Source organism: Sphaerodactylus townsendi, linkage group LG12 (genome assembly GCF_021028975.2).
Source record: "Sphaerodactylus townsendi isolate TG3544 linkage group LG12, MPM_Stown_v2.3, whole genome shotgun sequence".
In the NCBI taxonomy this organism is placed as follows: domain Eukaryota; kingdom Metazoa; phylum Chordata; class Lepidosauria; order Squamata; family Sphaerodactylidae; genus Sphaerodactylus; species Sphaerodactylus townsendi.
In genome coordinates this window covers 54632170-54656346 of record NC_059436.1, presented here as the reverse complement: position 1 = coordinate 54656346, position 24177 = coordinate 54632170, and the positions used below count along the sequence as shown (strand labels likewise).

The 24177-nt window shown below is 46.4% G+C and overlaps 1 protein-coding gene across 3 annotated transcripts in view; it reads right to left on the bottom strand.

The window, feature by feature from the left end:
• Nucleotides 1-24177, bottom strand: part of ASS1 (argininosuccinate synthase 1) — a 170160-nt gene that overhangs the window by 130856 nt on the left and 15127 nt on the right. For all 3 annotated transcript variants that reach the window (XM_048513506.1, XM_048513504.1, XM_048513507.1), the window contains exon 4: nt 18980-19168. In XM_048513506.1, coding sequence (XP_048369463.1) covers nt 18980-19168 — 189 coding nt within the window. The remainder of the gene's footprint in view (nt 1-18979; nt 19169-24177) is intronic.

The following is a 24177-nucleotide window of genomic DNA, read 5'->3' as shown; positions in this document are numbered from 1 at the left end:
AGGGAAAGAGGATTGTCAGAAGCCAAAGGTCTCCTTATGTCATTCATATCAGAGTGAGAAGTAAAACTAGGGAAACAACCTGTGTTTTAACGGGAACAGTAGTCAATGGGAAGGGGGTTGCCCAGTGACATCAATAAGCAGATGATACACTCAACAGTATCTTTCTCTAATTAGCCTTCTCCCTGCATATGTAATTCCTTGTCCTTCTGTTTACCATTATCACAAAGGAAAATACTGGCACAAAGCCATCCTGCAGCTGTATCCTTCAACCGGCAAGCTCAAAAGCCGGGAACGGGGGCGAGATCTGTCTAATACAACCAGGGGAATACACTGCTCAGAATTCTGAACTGGCTTGTGGTCCTGAGAGCACCGGCTTCATGTCCCTTGAGACTGCCAGCGTTCACGGTTCTTTTAAAAGTTCTAGACCCCATGGAAGCAAAATAAAACAAAATAAAATACAAGGGCACTAGCAACTGCTATAAGACTGGCAGAATGTAGTGGCAGAAGCTGGAAAGAACAGTGTATGATAGCTGCTAAAGCAAATGAAGCAAAATATTTCTGCTTTCTTTTGTTGGCTAAGATGGTAGACTTTATGGTAACAAAGGCCCCTTCCGCACATGCTAAACAATGCGTTTTCAAACCACTTTCACAACTGTTTGCAAGTGGATTTTGCCATTCCGCACAACTTCAAAGAGCATTGAAAGCAGTTTGAAAGTGCATTATTCTGCATGTGCGGAATGAGCCTAAGATACGCTTGAAAGCAACAGGGCCAACGTCACGGATGGTCATCACAGGAAACTGCCAAGGCCCATCATTTGAGAGAGTCTGCCAGTGTGCAGCAGCAGCAGCACGAATATCCTCCCCTCTCCCATTATGGGTGGTAGCCCTGGAAGGCCCATCCACCCCTCTTCTGCCATCTGTAGCATATTCTACTTTCTTCTTCCTTCCACTCTCCTTCGCCAAGTAGCCCTTCAGATACCACCCATTAGAACAGCAAAGGATGCCTTAGCATCAGTTGTGATTGGATTATTCCCGTGGTGGCGAACCTTTGGCACTCCAGATGTTATGGGCTACAATTCCCATCAGCCCCTTCCAGCATGGCCAATTGGCCATGCTGGAAGGGGCTGATGGGAATTGTAGTCCATAACATCTGGAGTGCCAAAGGTTCGCCACCACGGGATTATTCAATTGCTTCTTCTATAAAAATGCCACAGAATTAGATGATGCCTGTTGTGTCTATGCATGAGTCAATACCTTCTTCAACCACGAGGCATGCCCAGATGAAATATTACAGCAAGATATGAGAGAAGTGTGTATCTGTAGGTAGAAAGAACTTCTTTTGCACACTGTAAATGTGTGACATTGAAAAGAACAGTCTGAATATTTCTGGTGTCTCTATCTCCTTCTCTGATCAAGGACTGTCCCTATTTCATTTTTTACTGGGGTGCCCTTTAAATGACGTTTAGTGTGAACTGCTAAGAAATCAACATCAGATCACTAAAAACACATGCCCTGCCTGTGTACCAAACAGTTCACACACAAATTACCTGGCTGCAATAAATTAAAACATTTTAAAATTGTGAACCAGAGATTTTTTTAAAAAAATCTAAAAGATCAAGAACAGTAATAAGATAGAAGCATCAGGTGGTCACAAAATCAGCCATTCAGAAAAGGGATTCAAGGAATCAAAATATCAAACGCTCTCCAGAATAACTCATCTTTTTTACTTTTTAAGAAGCAAGCCTTTATTGGCATAGACAGTACAACAGTAATAAAAAACAGATTAAAAAGCATATACAATACAGGTCGAAGGAAATCTACTGGCGTTTGGTAATTTCCAGGAGAAAGTCTGCCACTATCATACAGAGAGAAGGATCAGGGTTGTCCAACAAGTAGTGTAATCTAATTAAATCGGGGAGATGGGGTAAATGTAAAGGAGTAAGATTCACATACTTGGATCTGATTTCCTTGAATCTGAGACAGTGTAGTAATTGGTGGGCCAGAGATTCAACTGAGCCATCGTTACATGGGCACAATCTTTATGCTGCTTTCTGCTATTAAACCCGCCATGTAACAAGGTACAAGTATAATGACATTAAACCTACGAGCATTATGGCTCTGCCCTTGACACCTTTCAGCCTGGTTTAGTCACTGTGTTGGTGAACGGTTTCAGGTTTGGTAAGGAAGATGTGTCTCTTGAGCCTATGGCAGTCTCTTCTGCTTGTGACCACTGGATTATGAATCCACTGGATTTTGAATCCGCACAGGATGGAGGAGGTGCTGGCTAGGGATGCAGAAGATCTGGAAATGCTGTTCTGTTCACTTTGCATGAAGCAGAGTTAAAGGGTATAAATACTCTGGTTTCAGATTTGTATTAGAACCTGCTTTGGTATTTGAAGATCAAGTAAATGCAGTTGTGATAATTATTTGGTTTCAGAATTATTTTGCTGCTGAGGCCATTTTAGAGAGAAACAGCCATCAGAAATGTCCACGATGCAGCAGGAACATCAAATCTTGGCCCCTCATACCTTTTTGTACTGAGAGGCACACGGGAGAAGACAAAATGTCTCGTTTCTGCTGTATCATGAGCCTGATTCAGCCTGATTCTTAAATGACTGAAATGGCATTGGCAGCAATGGAAAAGAGTCATGATTACTGCAATGTCTAATTCGGTTCTCTATATTCTGCTAATCTGGCCACATAGAGTCACACTTCTATCATTTTAAGACTAAGCTATTGCAATACACTCTATATGTAGCTATCCTTGAAGATTCAGGATAGTGGCGGAGCATCGTTAGATCTCCGATGTTATGGACTTCATTCATCAGCCCCTGCCAGCATGGCCAATTGGCCATGCTGGCAGGGGCTGATGGGAATTATAGTCCATAACATCTGGAGTGCCAAAGGTTCGCCACCACGGCTATAATGGGTACAGCGTAGCCTAGAGTTTAGAGCAGTAGGGAATCCTATGCGGTTTGGTGGAGCTCTGATGCGGCTCTTCTGCTCCAGGCCAGCTCTCCACGAGCAGAGCCGCCGGCCCCATCCCCAAGGTTCAGCTTATAGGCTATCATCCGCCCACGGCCAGCTAATCAAGCAGGCTCTTCCCTCTCCGCCTACTCAGAATCAGCAGAGTAAAAGGTAAAAAAAACCCTATATATATGGTGTTATCTTTATTTTAAATGTCAAAAATTATTTGCGGCTCCAAGAGTTTTCTTTTCCCGTGGAAAATGGGTCCAAATGGCTCTTTGAGTGTTAAAGGTTCCCTACCCCTGGTTTAGAGGTATGAGTTTAGAGTTTAGAGGTATGACTCCAATTTCCAGACACCTCAATACTTCTTGGTATGATTCAGGTTACCACTTGTAAAGCTTTACTTTGGGCCTTTCCCCACTTACCTTAATCCCCCCTATGCCGCGCACTGCTCTCAGCAGTGGGGAAAGGCCCACATCCCTGGCGCGCGCCCGGGCGTCCCCATCACAAGGCATGCTCGCTTTCAAAGTAGCGCCAGGGGATGCCACAAGGCTGAGGGCAGCGACAGCAGGTGCAGCTGTCGAAGCATGGCTCTTGCAGCTGTTGCCGCCCCTGTCGTGGGGAGTGCCGGGGGACCCCGCGCTACTTGAGGAGAGTAGCGCGGGGCATAAGGTAAGTGGGGAAAGGCCCACAATCTGGAACTTGCATATCTGACAAATATATTTCCTGGTGTGATCCTCAAAGCAGCCCTTAAATCTCCAACCTGCAGCTGGCAACCCTACTGTGCCCTCCTGCATTCTGCCCAGACTCTCATGCTGGTGAGAAATTAGACTATGGAACTGGGCCTAGCTGAAGTGGTTTGGAGGAGGATGTGAGGTACATTGTGCCTAATGGCCTAGTTTACTGTTGGTACCATCCTCCTGGGACTATTACAAAACACTCAGGAGAAAACATCTACCAAAGCTTTAATGTCCCTTGCAGCCCCCTCCCCCCGCCCACTCAACCCATCTGTTCTCAAGCTGTGGGACAGATGACATGTGCTAAACATTTAAGAGGTTAGAGCTTCAGCCAGAGGCTAGTGCGTTCTTCTGGGTCAGGTTACTGGTCTTTGCTACTTTTATACCATTTCCCCACAAGCAAAGCTTAATTTGGGGAGGGGGTTATGGTGATGTGTGGAGTTCATTCCTCCTAGAGCAGAGGTGCTGAGAGAGAGAGAGAGAGAGAGAGAGAGAGAGAGAGAGAGAGAGAGAGAGAGAGAGAGAGAGAGAGAGAGAGAGAGAGAGAGAGAGAACTCCTATTTTACACCCCCTGAAGAGGGCATTTAATGCTTCAGCAAGTCCGGGTGTCGCAATTCTCAGATCCCAATCCTAGCTTGGGATGTTTCGTTGGAAGTAAGAGTTCAATGGAAGAGTTCAACTTTCAGTTAAGTGCATTTGGTACTGCCACTTGCGATCCTGCTGAATCGCTGCCATTCTGAGCAGGCTGATTTTGAAGCAATCATTGGTCTGATTTGTCAGCGCCATTTTTCAAGATTTTGGGGGGAGGGCCCTAAAATGAGACTCCCTTGGAGGCTGCCTTAGCCTAGAAAAGACAAATTATGAGAACTCAGAATTAGGGATCATTTCAATCAGATTTCCCAACCCTGCTGTTTTGATCTGAACATCTCCATTTTGATTTTGTTTCCTAGAATCCTTATTGTCAGTTGTTCTCGATTTCTTCACACTGAATTTCCCCTCATACATTAGTAATTCAGCAAGACGCATATTATAACTGATGCACACTATATGCATTTGTTCAATCTTGCATATATTTAAAACCACCAAAGTTTGATAAAAGCAGCATGCCCAAAGAAAAGAAAATGGCAAAAGCAGCCCAGAGATCAAAGCAAAACAGAAAAGCCCCCAGTGGAATGAAGAAGAAGAAGAAGAAGAAGAAGAAGAAGAAGAAGAAGAAGAAGAAGAAGAAGAAGAAGAAGAAGAAGAAGGAGGAGGAGGAGGAGGAGGAGGAGGAGGAGGAGGAGGAGGAGGAGTTTGCACAAGCTAATCTGGTTCACCAGATAAAACTCCATAGCTCACGTGGCAGAGCGGGGAATCAAACCCGGTTCTCCAGACTAGAGTGCACCTGCTCTTAACCACTACACCACATGGTTCTTTGCTGCTGATCCCTATAATGTGAAGAGGGGAGAAAAAGGGACAGGGTGGATAGAGGGGGACAAGGGGGCACCTGTTCCAGGCAGCGTGCAGAAGGGGGCAGCAGCAGATTATACAAAGAAAAAATGTAAATAATATATGGGGGCATCAGTTTGTACTTTTGCCCCCTTCAAACAAACATAGAGCCAGTCCTGAGAAGGCAGTCTGGAAACAGGTGGCAACATTAGCATAAGTTATGCAATTAGCATTAGCGTTAGATGTGTTGCAAGGCGCACAACTTGCTTTCATTTTTTGTAATGATTTTTATTAATTTTTAACAGCTACAACATGACTAAAATAATACGATACAAAGCACAGAACACAATAGTGAACCAGTCACTCTAAGTTCTAAATTACATAAACAACAAAGGATACACGCTACATATGCTTATTGACTTCCCGCCCAAAACCCATTGCTATTTTTATCCTTAATGCTACATTATTATTTCCTTATTAATCAGCCTAGGATCAGAGGGCTCAGATACCAGGAATTGCTAATTCCCATCAAAGCCTTCGTCAGCATGGCCAATATGCTGGTGGTGGGGCTGCTGGAACTGTAGCCCTGAACATCTGGAGAGCCGCAGGTTCCCTACCCCTGGTCTAGACCACCAGTTTTTTTTAAAAAAGCTATTCTAATTAATATCTGATTTCATATAAAATAAAAACACAATACAACCTTATCTCTCCAACTTAGCTCTCAGATCTGAAAGCAATTATATAAAATTCCCCTTAGTCTTCTACCTCACAAATTGAATACTTAAGACTATTATCTGAAATTCCTTATTATTAAGATCTAGCATTCTGGTCTGTTTTACTGACTTTCTACCTTTCAACTGTTCCAACAACTAATGTTATTAGGTAAATTCCTTAATTTTTTTCTTATAAAATTCTTTGGCACTTGTTGCAGAAGTGATTATCCGTTGCTATCCTTTATAAACGAAGAGGAGTCCTTCCGATTGAAGCCAAGTAAATCTTATCTGTTTATTCCTTAGCGCATTCCACTAGGCAAGCACAGTCCTTGCGTTTCTGCCAGACTTTTATGCAAATCTTTTTCATAATGATATCTTTATCTTCCATCTTAACCACTGATTTTCAGTAAACCTCCATAATTTGATCTGCAGTCTTTTGCATAGAGGAAGATAACAATATTTTTTTTAAGTTTACTCTATATATTTTTTCGGATTTTGAAGCCATCTCTTCTTTCATCTTCATAAATTTGGACAAAGCTAAGGACATTTTCTTTTTAATAATCTCTTCTGAGAGGTCTTCTTCCTCTGCTACTCTCCTCAGTCTTAAGGCCTTCTCTCCAATCTGATATTCAAGTAGGAAAATAGCTTGATTGTGCGCTTTGATTTCCATATGTATTTATTTATTTATTTATTTATTGGTTAGGTTTATATACCGCCCTCCCCCGGAGGGCTCAGGGCGGTGTACTGATTTCCATTCATTTTTTGTACATTTTGTACAATGTACTGATTTCCATTCATTTTTTCAAATCTTTAACTTCTTCCTTTAACTTCAGGAGCAGCAGTGGCGTAGAAGGTTAAGAGCTCGTGTATCTAATCTGGAGGTACCAGGTATGACTCTCCGCTCTGCCGCTTGAGCTGTGGAGGCTTATCTGGGGAATTCAGATTAGCCTGTACACTCCCACACACGCCAGCTGGGTGACCTTGGGCTAGTCACAGCTTCTCGGAGCTCTCTCAGCCCCACAGGGTGTTTGTTGTGAGGGGGGAAGGGCAAGGAGATTGTCAGCCCCTTTGAGTCTCCTGCAGGAGAGAAAGGGGGGATATAAATCCAAACTCTTCTTCTTTCCTTCTTCTTTACACAAGTGATAAAAATGTGGAATTTGCTGCCAGAGGATGCAGTGATGGCCACAGGCATAGATAAGACAGCTTCTCAGAAGGCTACTGCCACTAGTGGCTACCAGCCAGTAAATTAAAGGAATTTCCACGCTCAGAGGCAGCTGCCTTTGAACTTGTGCGCTAGGAGGCAACATCAGGGGAAGACCTCAGCCTCAAAGCCCTGTTTCGGACCTCCAGAAGATGCTGGACTAGAAGGACCACAGCTCTGTTCCAGAAGGGCTCTTATCTTCTTGACAGGGAAGGCTCGGCCTCAAGTCCTGTTGCTGACCTCTCCACAGAACTGGTTGGTTACTGTGTGAGAGAGGATGCAGGGTCAGTAATTCCCACACACGCCAGTCAGCACTCGCCAGCCAGCCTGAGCCGCCCACCCCAGGTGTGAGGTGGCAGAGTCAGTCCCTGAGCCCCTACAGGAGAGAAAGGGGGATATAAACCAAACTACCTTCTTCTTCTTTCTTCTTCTTCTTCTTCTTCTTCTTCTTCTTCTTCTTCTTCTTCTTCTTCTTCTTCTTCTTCTTCTTCTTCTTCTTCTTCTTCTTCTTCTTCTTCTTCTTCTTCTTCTTGCTTTCAGGTCTTCTTCCAGCTGACCAATTTTCTTGAGATCACTCTTTATTTCCTTGAATTCCTTCAGTTTATTCCTCCAGCCTTTGTTGCTGGTATATTCTTTTCAATGCTGTTTTTTTTTTAATAGAGTCCACTTCCAACTGTAAATGTTGTATATTTGTAGCCATCGCTTTTACATTGTTTGTTAAGGTAACAGTGGTTACCCTATGTGCAACCCTTTTCTCGTTATGGCCATCATCTTAAACCGCTAGATATCATTCTGCAGGCGGCACCCAAGTCAGCAATAGTCTATCACAAGAAACCGTTCGTGCCTCACTCTCTGATTCAGTAAAACTTCCCTCTGTAGTCAGTACATAAACGTAGAGATCCATCCAAACCGGAGAATCAAAGTTACTGGTGGTTTTTTAAATAAAATTGCGGGACACATTTTGTCCAAAAACTTTCTGAGAGCTGCATCCTCTGCGGGGCTCATGGGACCAGAAAATCAGTTTCTTCCAAGTAAGCCTGCAGGACCTGCCCAAAAATAGGATGCTGGCCACCAGGCAATATTTATCCAGCACTGTAGAGTCCAAAGAGGGCTCCTTCAGAAGTCTGCAAATCACTGCCTCTTTCAGAAGCACTGGCACTATCTCCTCAATCAAGTAGGCATTTACCTTCTCCTGAACCCACTACCAGCTCCCCCCTCCCCCTACTTCAGCCAGCTTTTACCAGCCAGGATTGACAAGAGTCCAGGGGACTAGAAGTAGGCCACATCCCTGCAAACTTTGGCTGAATTCCCACTGAAAATTTAATCTAGATGCAACCAAATTTCAAAAGAATCGGCACCTTTTCATCCAGGATCCAACATCCTCACTGCAGCGTGTTTCTAGTGAAGACTTCTAGGCCTGTCCCTTGGGGAGGTGCCTGCTGTCAGGGGTGCAATTGTTAAGCTAGCAGCACCAAAATTTCATAGTATCTTTAGGAGACCCTCCTGATGATACCACCCAGGTTTGGTGAAGTTTGGTTCATGGGGGGGCAAAGTTAGGGACCCTCAAATGTCTCCTATTAGCTCCTATTAGTCTCCTATTAGCTCCCATTGAAGTGTTTTTTCCAAAAAGATGCATATACAAGCAGGTCCAGGAAAATCCCATGATAAGGGGGGGGGGGTGTAGAGGAGCACCAGAAACAGGACTGATCTGTGTTCCACGGTTTGGCAGTGGGGAGATCGCGAGGAAACCTGGATATTTCAGGTGACTGTCCCAGGATTAATCGCCATTGGGAAATCGCCCTTTGTGCATGTCCGAAGATTTCAAGAACTGAAATTTATCCAATAAAATTGGAGTAGAGAGTGCTTCAGACACCTCCACAGGATGCTGTTCAACAGTGGAGTCCAATCCTGTGCGGATCTGAGTGACTGTCCAAGAATGTATGAACGCAGCCCTGGTTTATAGTAGCCGTGGTTTGGTGGGATGTCTGCATTTGCAGCCAATAGTCATGGCCGATGGTCAAGGCCATTTTGCCTCTGTACCATGGGGATGGGAGTAATGGTGATGGAGCAAACTTGTTTTCTGTTGCTCCAGAGATGAGGACAAGAAGTAATGGATTCAAGGCGCAGGAAAAGGGATTCCACCCAATGGTGGGATTCAGCAGGTTCGCACCACTTTGGCAGAACCAGTTGTTAAAATGGTGCTTGTAAACAACCAGTTGTTAAGTTATTTGAATCCCACCACCGGAACAGGTTGTTAAATTGTTTGAATCCCACCACTGATTCCACCTAAACATTAGGAAGAACTTCCTGACCGCCAGGGCTGTTCGACAGTGGACTATGCTGCCTCAGAGTGTGGTGGAAAAACATTCTGTTGAGGTTTTTAGACAGAGGCTGGATGGCCATCTGTCAGGAGTGCTTTGACTATGTGTTCCTGCATGGCAGGGGGTTGGATGGGATGGCCCGTGTGGTCTCATCCAACTCTGTGGCCCTTTCCGCACGGGGCCAAAAACAGTGGCCCAGGGATAGAAAAACACCGGTCCCTGGGGAGCTGTTCGCAAAGGCAGTGCGGCCCTGAGCAGCGTGAAGGTGCCGCTTTCCACCTCCCTTCCCAAGGGAGGTTTTTGGAAAGCGCCACCTTCCCATCGGCATGGTGCGAATCGCACCGAGCCAAAGGCACCGCTCTCCCGCCCCCCCCCCCCCACCTTGTCCTCCAGTGTCGGTCTGGAGGGCTGCTGAGACCCGCCCACGCTGCCCTCTGACCCCTGGAGCCTCCTCTTCTGTGCTGGCCTCTGCGGGGGCCGCTCGCACGCTCCCATGCGAACGACCCCCTCCCCTCCACGGAGGCTCCACCAGCATAATTTCTGCCAGTGGAGAGGCGCCCTTTCCGCTGTGCGGAAAGGGCCTATGATTCTATGAGTGCTCGTGTGATGCTGAATGGCCAGAGGGCAGCTGATCAGCTCTAAACCACCATTTGTCTGCTGTAAGTCTGGAAGCTCTATCTACCAAGCCTAAAAATATGCATAATGTTTCTTGCAGACAGAATGGCAATTGTGCATATAGCCTGTTCTCCCTGCTCGCTTATTTGGAAGCTCAAAGCCTGGTCTGGGTTTTTGCTCCATTTCTGGAGAGAAGGACAAACAAATCATCCAAACAAAACCATGTTTTTTTTTCTACCAGAACTGATGATGCAGGCTTTTGAACAAAACATCATTTGCCTTATTTTCTATAAATAGCTTATATGTGCCAGTTGAACTATAAGAACTTGTGTATTGAAATGTAGAATAGAAATTAGTGTCCTCCTTTTCTTTAAAAAAAACACCATTGTTTTAAATGTTTTGGACAGCCAACCACTGTTGTCAAGGACTCAAAATCACAGAAGGACAGAGAAGCTGGAAGAAATTATTGCTTTTCTCCCTGAGACCGACTAGTGGGATAATTTATTTTAAAATTTCTCTATTACAGAAGTCCATCATGAGGAGATGGCCAGAGGAACAGAAGAAGGTCTCCCACTTAGCTTGCCTTTTCCACCTATCTGATAGCCAAAGCTCTGTGCTTTAGAAATCAGACGTCATGTTCTTACATATATCAAAAAGAGTTTTACCTGTAAAGTGTATAACCCTAAGAATATGCAGGTAATCCATCCCAATTCTACATGGGTTGCTAATCTGGGCAGTATCTTTCTTGCACAGAAACAAACCCTGCACAGTTACTTAATTCATACATAGATGCAACAAGTAGCCTCCTTATAGGACAAGTGATTTGCTCCAGTAGGACTGGCAAAACATCCAAATGACAGCACATGCAGTGAGAAAGTGAGATTAGCTGTACCCAGTAGTGATTGATTTGAAAGGAAGAAAACAAGGCCAGAGTAGTGATTCATGCAGAGAAGCAGTAGGCAGCCTCTTCTGCAGTTAGGTACATTGAGGTTTGCTGGAGCCTCCAACTGTTTTATTTATTTTATACAGCACAGAGGTCAAGCTTCGCTTTTGCTCCCCACGCCGCCAAGAGTGCGGGCGCGTGAAAAGAGTCTGCTCGCATGCAAGCATGCTTAACGGAGAAGCGAGGTCGGCAGACGGCAGGCGTGCTCCAAGACGTGAGCCAGCCCTTCTTCCTTCCTTCGTTGCAGCCAGAACCATCGCTGCCCTCCCACCCCTGGAGGTCGGAGGACAGCATGGGCTGCTACGCCTCACAGGCTAATGAAAGGAGGACACCCTAAGTGGGAGGGGAGGGGGGAATGCTGCTCGCTGCCGTTCACACCGCCAGGGGAAGACGCCTTCCCCAACAACACCCCTTTGCTGGGTTGTTGTTTAGGCGCCTCGAGGCCGCCCCTGAGGGAGGGAAGCGATTAGATCACGGCTGCTGCTACAGCAGCCAGGAGGCGCCTGGGGCTTTTTTGGCTTCCCAGGTTCGTTATAGCAATGGGCCGTATGAAACGGCCTGACAGTTTTCCTGGGGAATTGCCACATAGCACAAAGAAGAAAACCAAAATACCGATACCTTCCTGATAATTGACAACAACTTTGCTCCTACTCATAAGAACACACCAGTCATCGCTGCCATTATTTTCCTGGAACCCTTTTTTATTTACATTGCACAGCATTTGCTCTTCTGAAGCTCTTCGTGCCTGTTCCGCAGTCTCTCTCTGCCCCTGCTGGAGAATTTCTGCTTCTTCCGGCAGGGATGGGTTTTTTAAAAATGAGATTCTGCCCCCCTCTAGTGGATAAATGCTTAGCATGCAACTTTCTGGAGTGCAAAATAAACTTTGCAACTGCCCTAAAATACATTTCTCTTAATACCACCTAGGAGGGGGGCATTACAGGGGGGAGACCTTGAGATTGACCTGTGGGATCTATTATTGTTAGTGTAGGGTAGGAACTCGCGGTTTCAGATGTTCAGGGACCATACTCCCATCAGTTTTCTACCAGCATGGCCAATTGGCCATGCTGACAGAGGCTGATGGGAATTGTAGTTCCTGAACATCTGGAGAGCCGCAGGTTCCCTACCCCTGTGCTAGTGTAACCCCCATGCTCAGAGTGGGTTGACCCAGTAAGGGGTGGAGACTCAAAGCAGCAGAAGGCTCCAGAGCTAGTTTGGAGGAGACAAGGCTACCAGACTCAGACCTTGGTTGTATAAGCCCTTAACACCTTGTTAAGGTAAACTGCAATATTGTTGGGAACTACTGGGATAAGCTATGGGCTAAACTTGGAAAAATGGGTGTAGAGAATAGATTGATCTCCCTAATCAAGGTGTTACACCATAACACAGTTTGCCAAATCAAATGCAATCAGGAGGGATCGCTTACACCCAAAATACCTGTCTCCAAGGGAGTAAAACAAGGCTGTGTCCTTGCACCAGTTCTTTCAATCTTATTTAAATGACTCAGCAAGCAAACTTAAAACTGTAAGCCTCACACTGCCCAAACTTAGATGGACATCCACTTCCTATTGCTATATGCCCACGACTTCCAGTCTTGCTGTCGTGAATGTAACCGGCATGAAGTTTAATTCCTAGTAACCTGCAAACTTAATACTGTATAACCAATGGCTCAGACACTCAACTCTCAAAATCAAGGCTGTAGTGTTTTCTAAAATCCTGGAAGCCATCTCTGATGCTAGGAAGACGAATTGGAACAGGTCAATGTTTTAAATATTTAGGAGGCACCTCCATTATAGAGGGGTTAACAGCCATAGAGACCATGCTGTTAAGCAACTCCATGGTCAGTGTATCAGCAATCCTACGTTTTTTCTATAACAAGGGCCATCAATTTGTGCCTGCATTAAAAGTCTTAACACCAAGGTGGCTCCAGCAACCATTATATGGAGTCCCACTGGATAGGTTCCTGGTCCAACACAGCTGAGCTTAGTACACCCCGCTTCTTATTTAAACTTTGGCATGCTCACTGCGTCTTACTACCCTGTGCCCTAAACTCACAACATCTCTTAGAGACAAGAGCATGGCTTCACACCAAATATTGGCTTATCCGTTTCAACCATGATGCAGCCCTCCTTGTCATATAAAGCTCCTCTAAGACTTTGTCACTCGGAATGGTGGGGTATTTTGAAACAAAAAAATCAACAAACAGCTACTCTTTGACTATCTGGCCATGCTACCTTCTAAAGAGACTTTTCCAGCCTGAGGAGAAGGTTGTTTGACCAGGAAACGTCAGGACCCTACTCCTGTAAGGCTTCCAGGACTTGTTCCCTTATTCTAGGCATCACCTACTGGTAATAAGGGGGTCTCAATACCTGCACCAGATGACCGTGCCCAGGTTCCTCAGAGCAATGATGCTGGGTCTGCTGCAATGTCCCTTCCATCAGCCTGATTCCATTGTGGGGAGACACATTAAAACCCCCCCTTACCACCTAAGGCTATGGCGTAATGGGAACGGTGTAGACTTATAGATCATATTCTACTCTTTATTGTCCACTCTTACACAGGGACCTAGAGTCAAACACCTGTCACCTCTAAGTTACTCAAAAAAGAGTATACCTGATCAAAAGATCACCTCCTCTGTTGGACAGCTCCCAGTAGGTGATGTAAACGATGCAGTCACTCAAATTTTGACCTGTATATAAACAACGCTTTGTGAAGCAAAATCCCAAACATCAGCCTCTCTACCCGTCCATTTATTTTAGCCTCCTTACTAAGCCATGGATCTATGTATATACTGCCAATGCCATTAAAGGTTCTTTGTTTGTTTGCTACTGGGAAGGTAGTTGTTTATTTTTGCTATGTTGTAAATGTTGGAGTTTATTGTTTCAGGGTTTCTTTTTGTGGTTGTAATGGGTGAGTGTTCTCCTGGAAACCTTCATCATGTTGAATCCTGTTCATCAAGCCCTTGGAGACTTCAGGAGCCAACCCACTTGCAAAGAAGAATTGAACTTGGCAATATCAGAAGACTGTAAATATAAGGACTTGAAAATGCAACCTGAACAGGACCTTGAAATGTTGATGTTATATGTTAAGAAAGTAAACCATTTTGTTTTTAAAAAATTGTTGTTGCAAACTCATTCCACGTTCTGCCCCACAGAACCCACAAGCTGAGGTTACACTAGCAGAGGAGCAGGGGTCTCCTGGCCCTACCTCGAGAGGGAGACCTTGTCTCAAAATCATTTCCAAAGTGAAGGGAAGTTCAGCATAGCTTGCCTCTGCCAATTATTTTTTAAAGTCAGGAAACAAAAAGGCCATGCAGTGGTGCAGGGGAGCGAGAGAGTCAAGTTCCTTTCCTCCAAGTATCAGGCTGGGGATATCTGGGTTCAGAACCTCACTTCCCACAAAGCTCCTTGGGTGATCTTGGGCCAGCTAGAGTCTCAGCCCAACCTCCCTCACAGGGCTGTTGCAAGAATAAAGAGGAGGTGACAGACCCTCTTCCCTGAGTTGCTTGCAATAATGGTGGGCAATACCTGGAAATATGAGGGTGGAGCCTGGGGAAGTTGGGTCTAGGGAGTGAGGGGCATTGATAGGGCATGATGCCACACAGCCGACCTCCCAAAGCAGCCATTTTCTCCAGGAGACGTAGTATACATGTTTTAAACGAACAAACAAATAATGCAATCCAGAGATTGGCTGTAAATCTGAGAAATCTCCAGAGCTCACTTAGAGTTCGATGGTGTCAGGGGAATTGTGTCTAGGTGACTGAGATTCCTAACTCAATATAATTGCCACAAGATATATGTAACCGGCCAGCTATATCTTACCACTGTCAGACTCTCAAATGTGGAAATAACAGAGACCGTAGGAAACTCCTAAAGCAGTTTATTTCTTGCAATGCATAGAATAACAATAGAAAGCAGGATCTGAGCTAGAGAGCTCAGATCCAGGACCTATATCCTTCAACCCCCACCCCCACCCCCCGTTTCACCCAACACCAAATGTCCCTTACAGTTTCTACAACATTTGCACTACAGAGTTTCAAAGAACCTGGGAACCGTTCACACCTTCTCGCAGATGAGCTGGCGCCAGGAGGTTGCCAGGAAGGGAAGAGGGAAACAGGAAAGCATTTACAGGAAAACATTTGCAATTCCCACACAGACACAGCAAGACATCTAGGTACTGACAGGCATGGTCCTGACAACCACTGCCATTCTGGAGCATTCTTTCCTTGATCTTCACTTTATGGCTTCACACACTGAGTAGATAACTAGGCTTTCCTCCTGACACTTTGGTCTCATGCGAACCGGGATTGTTTCCGTTATCTCATGGGGGCAGGATGCCAGGTGGCTCTCTATCTCTATCTGTCGCCAACCTTGGGGCCCCTCAGCTCCAAACTAACTCTTTCTCACACTTCTTGGGAAAATGGGAGGGGGGAACTAACATCAGGATGAAGGGGATAGCAAAAGCCAGGTTCACCAGAACTGATTTTGACAAGCTGAGTGCTTCGCTACCTATCAATAAACGCTACTGATCAACAATACAGAGTCCGTTTACTGTTTCAGGGTTCAAGACCTAATAGGTGATTAGGCCTGGAGATCTCCCACTATTAAATTGATCTCTAGTCTTCAGAATTCCATCCCTTGGAGAAAATGGCTGCTTTGGAGAGTGGACTCGATTTACCTTCCTGCTGAGTTCCCTCCCTTCCCCAAGCTGTGACCCTGAATCTCCACCAAGTTCTCAAGGTAGGGTTAGAAAGCCTCTTGACATTTGAGTCTGTCCCTGCTTAAATTCCACTCTCCCGCATAGGTCTGATTTGAACAGGAGCCCTGTGCAATTACAATCCAAATTTAAAACAAACACAAGTTAGTCAGATCGTGGATTTCTGAGCCTCTTGGCCACCTGGGCCCATCTGAGCTGCACTTCATAAAAAACAGTCACCTAAAACCATTTTCTGTCACACAAACAAGACAGCGAATGGACTTTCTCCTTTGCCCGAAAACAGTTTAACTAATTTTTAACTGAAAGAGGAAACTGATTGTCCAGACATGTGAACCACAACTTCATGTTTTCTTGAACTATGTCCTGGAGATAGTTCAAAGAGGCTACTTTCCTCCCCCCACCCCCAAAAATGCTGACAGTAGAAAACTTTGCATGCTTTTATGAAATCCCTAGACTTCAAATATTTCTACCCCTCGTGGTTTGTCATTGGGAAAAAACCGTGCCCATATTTGGGCCTGCACAGTTTTACCTAACTCATCATTTAAACTACAAGCAACCAGAAGCCAGATTTGGGCTGGAGGGGCAGGGGGGCTTGTCATGATAAACTGATGCAAAACAAAAACCTACATTTAAGCAGTCTAATCCGTTTTACTAAACTTAAATTCCACAAACAAGGGTTATATATTTTAATACGTAGTGATAACCTGCTGGTGCTTTTGAACTCCAGAAACAAGGATCAGGGTGTCCTCTTCTTGCTGAAATACTACTAGGCGGACTATTTGGGCTTCTCTCTCCACAACGTCTCACTGTCCCCTCTTGGATTAGAGCAGAGCCGGTTCTCCAGCCAAAGCAACTGCTTGAGGCAGCAGTGGCGTAGTGCCTAAAAGCAGCGGCTAAGAGCAGGTGCACTCTGATCTGGAGGAACCAGGTTTGATTCCCAGCTCTGCCGCTTGAGTTGTGGAGGCTTATTTTGGGAATTCAGATTAGCCTGTGCACTCCCACACACACCAGCTGGGTGACCTTGGGCTAGTCACAGTTCTTCGGAGCTCTCTCAGCTCCATCCACCTCGCAGGGTGTTTGTTGTGAGGGGGGGAAGGGCAAGGAGATTGTCAGCCCCTTTGAGTCTCCTGCAGGAGAGAAAGGGGGGATGTAAATCCAACTCTTCTTCTTCTTCTTCTTCTTCTTCTTCTTCTTCTTCTTCTTCCTACAAGAAAGAGGGTGCCAAAAATACCGCAGGCATTCAGCTCCGTCCCAGTCACCAGCAGCATGAAAGGCAACGGGCCTGGTGGCTCCACTGTCCAGGAACAAGCTAATGCTCAACCCAGGAGGGGATGTGCAGAGTGGTCAACTACCGTGACTTAGCCCTGTACTGGGTATGGACTGCTGGGGCCGACTGACTTATGTTCTCAGTGGCAGACCTCTCTTTATGGATGTGTCAGAAAGTCCTTTTTGCTGATGGCCTTCAAGAAGGGTTGCCAACCTTCAGGTGGGGCCTTGATATCTTCTGGAATTACTGCAGATCTCCAGGTGGCATCATACCCTACTGAAGAAGAAGAAGAGTTTGGATGTATACCCCACCTTTCTCTCCTCTAAGGAGACTCAAGGTGGCTCACAAGCTCCTTTTCCTTCTTCTCCCCACAACAGACACCTTGTAAAGGTGGTGGGGCTGAGAGAGTTCTGAAGAACTGTGACTAGCCCAAGGTCACCCAGCAGGAATGTAGGAGTGTGGAAACACATCTGGTTCACCAGATAAGCCTCTGCCACTCAGGTGGAGGAGTGGGGAATTAAACCTGGTTCTCCAGATTAGAATCCACCTGCTCTTAGCCACGCTGCTCTTAACCACGCTGGCACATCCTTGGCTTCTTAATTTTTGTTCAAGTAAGAAATCAAGCTTCTGGTTCTCATTTATTTATTTATTTATTTATTTTTATTTGTTATATTTATATACCGCCCTCCCTGAAGGCTCAGGGCGATTTCCATCAAAATTAAAAGTTTAAAACATCGTACATATAATTTATCTAAAATACATAAAATATTAAACTATAGATGGCTTCAGTTCTTCTATTCCCCTTTATGAACCCACGGGAGGTCAGATGTTTTTATGGCTAGTTGACATCATCCCGCTGGGCTAAACGTCATGGAACAGGTCTAGTTTTACAGGTCCCGCGAAACTTTGTAAGTCCCGCAGGACCCTGATCTCACCTGGAAGCCTGTTCCACCAGGTAGGGGCCAGAACCGTAAAAGCCCTGGCCCTTGTAGAGGCCAGTCGGATCGCCTTGGGGCCAGGGATCACCAGTAGGTCTGCCTCCGATGAACGGAGGGGCCTAGTAGGGTGATATAGGGAGAGATGGTCCCTTAGATAAGCAGGGCCAAGGCCGCGAATGGCTTTAGTGCTGGATCAGCCATGATTTAAAAAATGCAACAGAGCAGGGATAACCTGTGATCTTATGTTTAATTCTCCAGGTGGGTTAGGAGACTGCAGAGAGTTCAATGAAGACCTCATATGTCTACGTTTGTTGAGGTTCTGAATGCATACACAAAAGCCATCCTGGGTTCTGGCACCGGAAATCAAGCAACTTGATTATTCTAATCTTGTGGAACAATTCATTCCACAAGAGTAGCTGTCTTGCATGAATTATTTTGGGTTGCTAGCCATGTGGAGCTACGTTGTCATGTGCAAAAAAACTGTTATTCACACATCCTTGGTTTTCTGAGACTTCAGCAAGTATTGCTCCCAGCCTGAACTTAACAGGCAGCTCTTTGCAATCGTAAGGCCTAGAAACATAATCTGTTTTTCAACAAGTTGGAAATCTCAGTATGTTGCATGTAGGAACGGGAATGGTTTTCTTCTGCCCTCCTCCCAAATCATGGCATGCACACAGCCTGTGCTGGAATTCCTGAAGAAAACCATGAGTTACCAGGCCTAAATGGCGCCTGAGAACATGACTGCCTCCCCGTGTCCAGCTCCTCACACCCGGTTCCCCCCACGCCACCCCCACGCCCCACTTACAGGAGCCAGCAGGGAGCCGGGAGAGAGTGGGGTTTGGGGGGGGGGCTCGAATGGGTGCTGTGGAGGCAGGCCGGCTCCTGGGCCACCCATCACCGAGCCCCACTCCCTGGGCCTCCCTGCAGGCCAGCCCTTGCCCTCCCCAGGGCCTGGGGAGGGCAGGATTCGGCCTGCAGGGAGGCCCAGGGGTGGAGCTCGGCGGGGGTGATTCGAGCACACGACATTCTGTTACATGGGGGCGCCCGGTGCCACGTGACAAAACAACATGTACCCGGGACATGGGCTACCCCATGTTCCCATTAGCGATACGTCACTGATCAGAACTGCATCCTACCTTGCCCGTGGCTCCGTGGGAAACGTGCTGGGCTCCTTCCTTCTGAGCCACTTCTATCTGCTTCCGAGCAATGCAGGGTCTGGCGAGGGCAGTGCCCAGAAGGTACCGATCTTCGTAGATGGCGTTGGCTTGGACTGCTGGCCAGATAAACTCTTCCACAAACTCTTGCCTGATATCTTCAATGTATACCTAAAAACAAAGGAGAGAGAGCAGGTTGGATGCAACGCTGTTTGTTGTCAGAAGCTGCCGTTGCCAGCTCAGAAGCAGGCAGGGACGGCATCCGCACACGCCCGTCTCTGCACCGGCAGCTGCTGCCAGTCCCCACCTCCAGCTCCTCCCCCTATTCCGCTGCTACCTCAGCACTAGTCTTGCCAACAACCAGGTGGGGCCTGGAGGCCTCCCAGAATCAGAACTGGTGCGTTGCCTACCAATAAACGCTGCTGATCAACAATATAGAGTCCTGGGGTGCTGTGTGGTTTCTGGGCTGTATGGCCGTGTTCTAGCAGCATTCTCTCCTGACGTTTCGCCTGCATCTGTGGCTGGCATCTTCAGAGGATCTGAATGGGATTTGTAGTCTGATAAGGAGGAGATGAGGATAAGGAGGCTTGTTTAAGGAGATCAAAATCAGATCCTCTGAAGATGCCAGCCACACATACAGGCGAAACGTCAGGAGAGAATGCTGCTAGAACACGGCCAGACAGCCCGGAAACCACACAGCGGCCCAGTGATTCCGGCCGTGAAAGCCTTCGACAATATAGAGTCCATTTACTGCTTGAAAGTTTGAGTCCTAACACTAAGCCAGTTCTCCTGGATCTCCATGCCTCTTTCCATTGCTACAGATGTGGATTGAGCTACAGGAGGAGCGGTTTCTGACAGTGGTTTGGATGACAACAGTGGGGCCCGAACTGCGGATAGCCACTCTGTCAGGGTTGCCCACGAGGGCTTGGGAGAGGGGGCCCTCAACAATACCCCCGATGGCAGGGAGGCCATCCGGGTGGAGGAAACCCCATCGAACTTGTTCCTTTGGGAGAGAGCTGGGTGAACCCCTATTCACCAGGCACACGGCTCGGGGCTCTGCCGAAGCACCGGATGGCAGAGATTGAAGAGGGAGACCTGTTGGAGATCGAGTGCCTGGACCTACTGTACATCAGGCAGGCCTCGGCGCAAAAGGCAGCCTAACTATGCCGCAGCCAAGAAGAAATCCACCTTTCACTTCTTCCCAGGGAAGAAAAACTTCCTGGTGGAAGTCCCCTTCCACCTACCACAAACCGTGGAGCATAAAGAACCACCCTACACGATATTTACCCCAACCCAATTGGGTCTCGCAGTAACCACTTGTAGTCAAACATGGAAGGGACCCCAGACACCCCCCCTTTCAACCACAGACTCCTCTCCAAAAAACGTTAGAAGAGGAATTTAAAAGAATGGGGACAACTGACCTCGAAATCCGAGAGCCGGGGGAGAACTGAAATGGGAAGGAGGCTCTGGTGGGAGGGGGAGAAGCTGCGTGTGCTGTCGGGGGTGTTCAGCAAAGTGCTGGAAGGTTGTCATGATGCAAAGTCGACGGGGCACTTTGGGTTTATGAAAATGTTACATCTGGTTAGGAGACAGTTTTGGTGACAAACTCTCCGCAAGGATGTGGAGGCATAGGTAAAGGGGTGCCCAGTATCTGCCATGGTCGAAACAGTGACGGGCTGCTGCAGCCGCTCCTGGACCTACAGCCCCTTGGAAGGTTATCTTCATGGACTTTATCATGGATCTGCCCATGTGTAAAGGGAAAATGGCGATCTGGGTAGTGGTGGATCTATCCAGGCGCACTTTATCCCTTGTGTGGGTATCCCTTCTGCTTGGCACCTGGCTCAACTGTTCCTCGGACAGATCTGTCAGGTGCACTTGACCCCGGAAAAAATAATATCTGACCAGGGAAGTCAATTCGTTTCCTGATTTTGGAAACAGTTTCTAAAGTTGCTGGGGGTGGAGCAGGGGCTGTCACCAGCCTATCACATGGCCACGTACAGCCAGACAGACAAAATGAGTGTAGTATTGGAATGATACCTGAGGTGTTACATGAATTACCATCAGGATAATTGGGTTGAATCGTTACTATTTGCTGAGTTCATGTATAATAACGCCATCCGTAGCAGCACGGGCAAGAGCCCATTTCAAGTGGTCAGGAAGGGAAACCCATCCCATTGCTGGGGAAATGGGTGGCTGAGCCGGGAGGTCTACAAGAATGGGTGGCAGATCTTCAAAACTCATGGCTAGCCATCCAGGGGTCATTGCAGAAGGCAAAGGGGGGGGGGGTTACAAATGGCAGGCTGACAGGAAATGACGGAAAGTGGTGTATGAAAAGGGAGATTTTGCCTGCCTGTCCACAAAAAAACTAAGGGGGTTACAGGGGAGCTGGAAGTTGGGGCACAAGTTCATTGGGCCATTTAAAGGGTTAAGAGTGATCAACCCTGAAGCAATTGAATTGGAATTGCCAAAGAACGGACATGGCGTACACCCTGTGTTCCAGCTTGCTGAAAAAGGCACCCCCGGCCAATCGTTGGCATCCAAGGTTAGCAGCGCCCAATCCCAAGTGGATTGGAGAAGATGTGCATCATGAAGTGGGCTCTATCATGGATTCACGGGACTATATGGGGCGGCTACAGTATTTGGTGTCCTGGAGCCACTTTCCACCTGGTTACAATGAATGGGTTGATGCCAATAAAGTTAGGACCCCCTGATTAGTCAAAGCATTCCACAAAGCTTAACCCAGCCAGCTGGATGGGAGAGGCCTTAAGAAGGGTGGAATGTCAGCAATGCGCCTAGTTGATTGAGACACACTCCTGGCCTGCTGAAGCTATATACAAATATATACGTACAAAATATATTGCCAGGGATTGTATCTAGTTGATTGAGATGTGTTCCTAATTCAATATAATCGCTACCAGATATATGAACCACCCTGCTATATGTTACCACTGCTGTAATGGGGCATTCTTTCCTTGTTCTTCTTTTATGGCTTCACATGCTCAGTGGATAACTTGGCTTACCCCTGACACTTTGACTGGAGCAGCAAAGGGTCTCCGCAAAGGCTCTCATCATGGACAAATCAATATTGTGTCACGAGGACATCTGGGCCAGGGACCCCCAACCCGGTGCTCCTGGGCCCCATGGTGCCCACTGTCACCTTTTCTGGTGCCCGCCAACTGCTTTTAGGAAGCGGGTGAGGTCAGGTAATTTTGTCTGGCAATGCGGCTCATTGATTACTGGAGATTTGATTGGCTGTGCAGATTTTTTTTAAAAAAAATGTTGCTTTGGGGCAGCAGTTTCCACCCAGCACAAGGGACTACTCCATGTTATTGAAATTAAGCAGTAGCAATCATTTTGTGACTAACTCTGCCTCTGGTGGCAGCCATTTCATGGCAGCCATTTTGTTACTACACCCACTATGCCACTATGCCATGTCAGAATTCAAAATGTGCCCACAGGATTTAAAAGGTTGGAAATGCCTGAACTAGGCTGCAGTCAGACATTATGATAAAACTGTGCCTTGTTTAAACTGTACATGTTAGTCTTTCTACCAGATATAACCAACTCCTGCCTCCCATCTATCTCCTAGAAATGAGAATATCCCCCATAAAACAACAACAACAACCTTTATTTGGCATTTAAAAATAGGTTCTAGAGCGTTGCCAGACATTTTTGAAATGCAAATACAAAAATCAAGAGTACATTCAAAGTGCAGACAGAAAGACTGTATATAGCAGTATACATTACTCAGAAAGTTCTGTCACTTGTAAAAGAAATGTTGCTACTTTTTCCAAGAGCATGACATCTGTGTTGTTTAACAGAAGCTCCACAACAGAACAGTCAGAGTCACTTTCAGATTTGTCTAGGGCCAACCTGGGGGAGAAATTCCTGATGCCTACATATCTCTCGACAGTCAAGAATAATAATGTGAGCAAGAGTCTCCACTTGGTTTTTACAGTGTGGACAAACCTGATCCTGCAGAGGGATGGATAAGTAACGACCCTTTGTAATGGCCGACGGGAAGGTATTGGATCTGGCCCTTGTGATAATCCATCTCTGTTGGGGTTCAGTTAATAATTCAAGATATTTGGCTATGTGCCCCTGTTCCGGTATTATTCCGACAGAGAGGGATATCCCCCATACCTTGGCCATAGCTCTGTGGCCAAACAGCCACAAATTGGGGCTTGTAGTTTTAGGTGGGTAGCAGCATTGGTCTGCAGTAGAAGCACAAGATTCAAGTCCAGCGGCACATGAAATACCAACAAGATTTCGAAGGTGTGAGCTTTTGAGAGTCAAAACTCCCTTTGCCAGATGTTAAAACAACCACAATTAAGACCGTTAATGGCCGTTAACAAGTCAGCTACAAACCCCATTTTGAATGCCTGGTTTGATGCCAACCAGCGAATCCTGGTTTGTTGACATGCTCACATTTGAACGTCATAGAAAACTAGCACTGCGGTTTACAAGCCACGATGTCTGAATGCAGCGCTGATGTCATGAGGAGTTTTATAAAGCACAGATGAGCTGTTCTATTTTTTATTTATTTATTTATTTATTTATTTATTTATTTATTTTCGATTTATTATACCGCCCCATCCCCGTAGGGCTCTGTTCTTTTAACTTGAACAGTTTGGTCCATCGACCAGCATTAAACTGGCAAGGCAAAAGTGCACAGTCAGGATGTCTTTTAATACATTCAGCATAATCCAAGCTGCGTTCAGTGATTCTAAGTGTGTGCTCATGCGTCAGGGCCAGGGTCCAAAGGCACATAGTACAACACCTGCAATTAAAATGAGCAGATTTTGGCCTTGTCACTGCCAGGAAATAGTGTGCCTGTGGAGACTGATGAGTGGGATCAAAATAAAATAATAACAAATAAGAGCCGGACAGAATTCAGCCAAGGTCCAATTAGCCCAGAATTCCTTGGAAGAATCTCGCCCAACCAGGATGAAGGGACCCACCAAAAATTGACCAGTGGTCTACCTATGACTCGTCCTGGCTGCCAAGAATTGTGCTTGTGAAATTTTAAACAGCAACAGGTGCTCCCATGCCAATCTTTTCAAGTGGAACAGCACTTTCAGAATCAGAGGCAACTGGCAGAAGATGGCATGCAGATGGCACCACCAGATGTCACACCAGAGAAAGGGAATGATTCGTTCGCTACAGAAAGCTACTGTTCT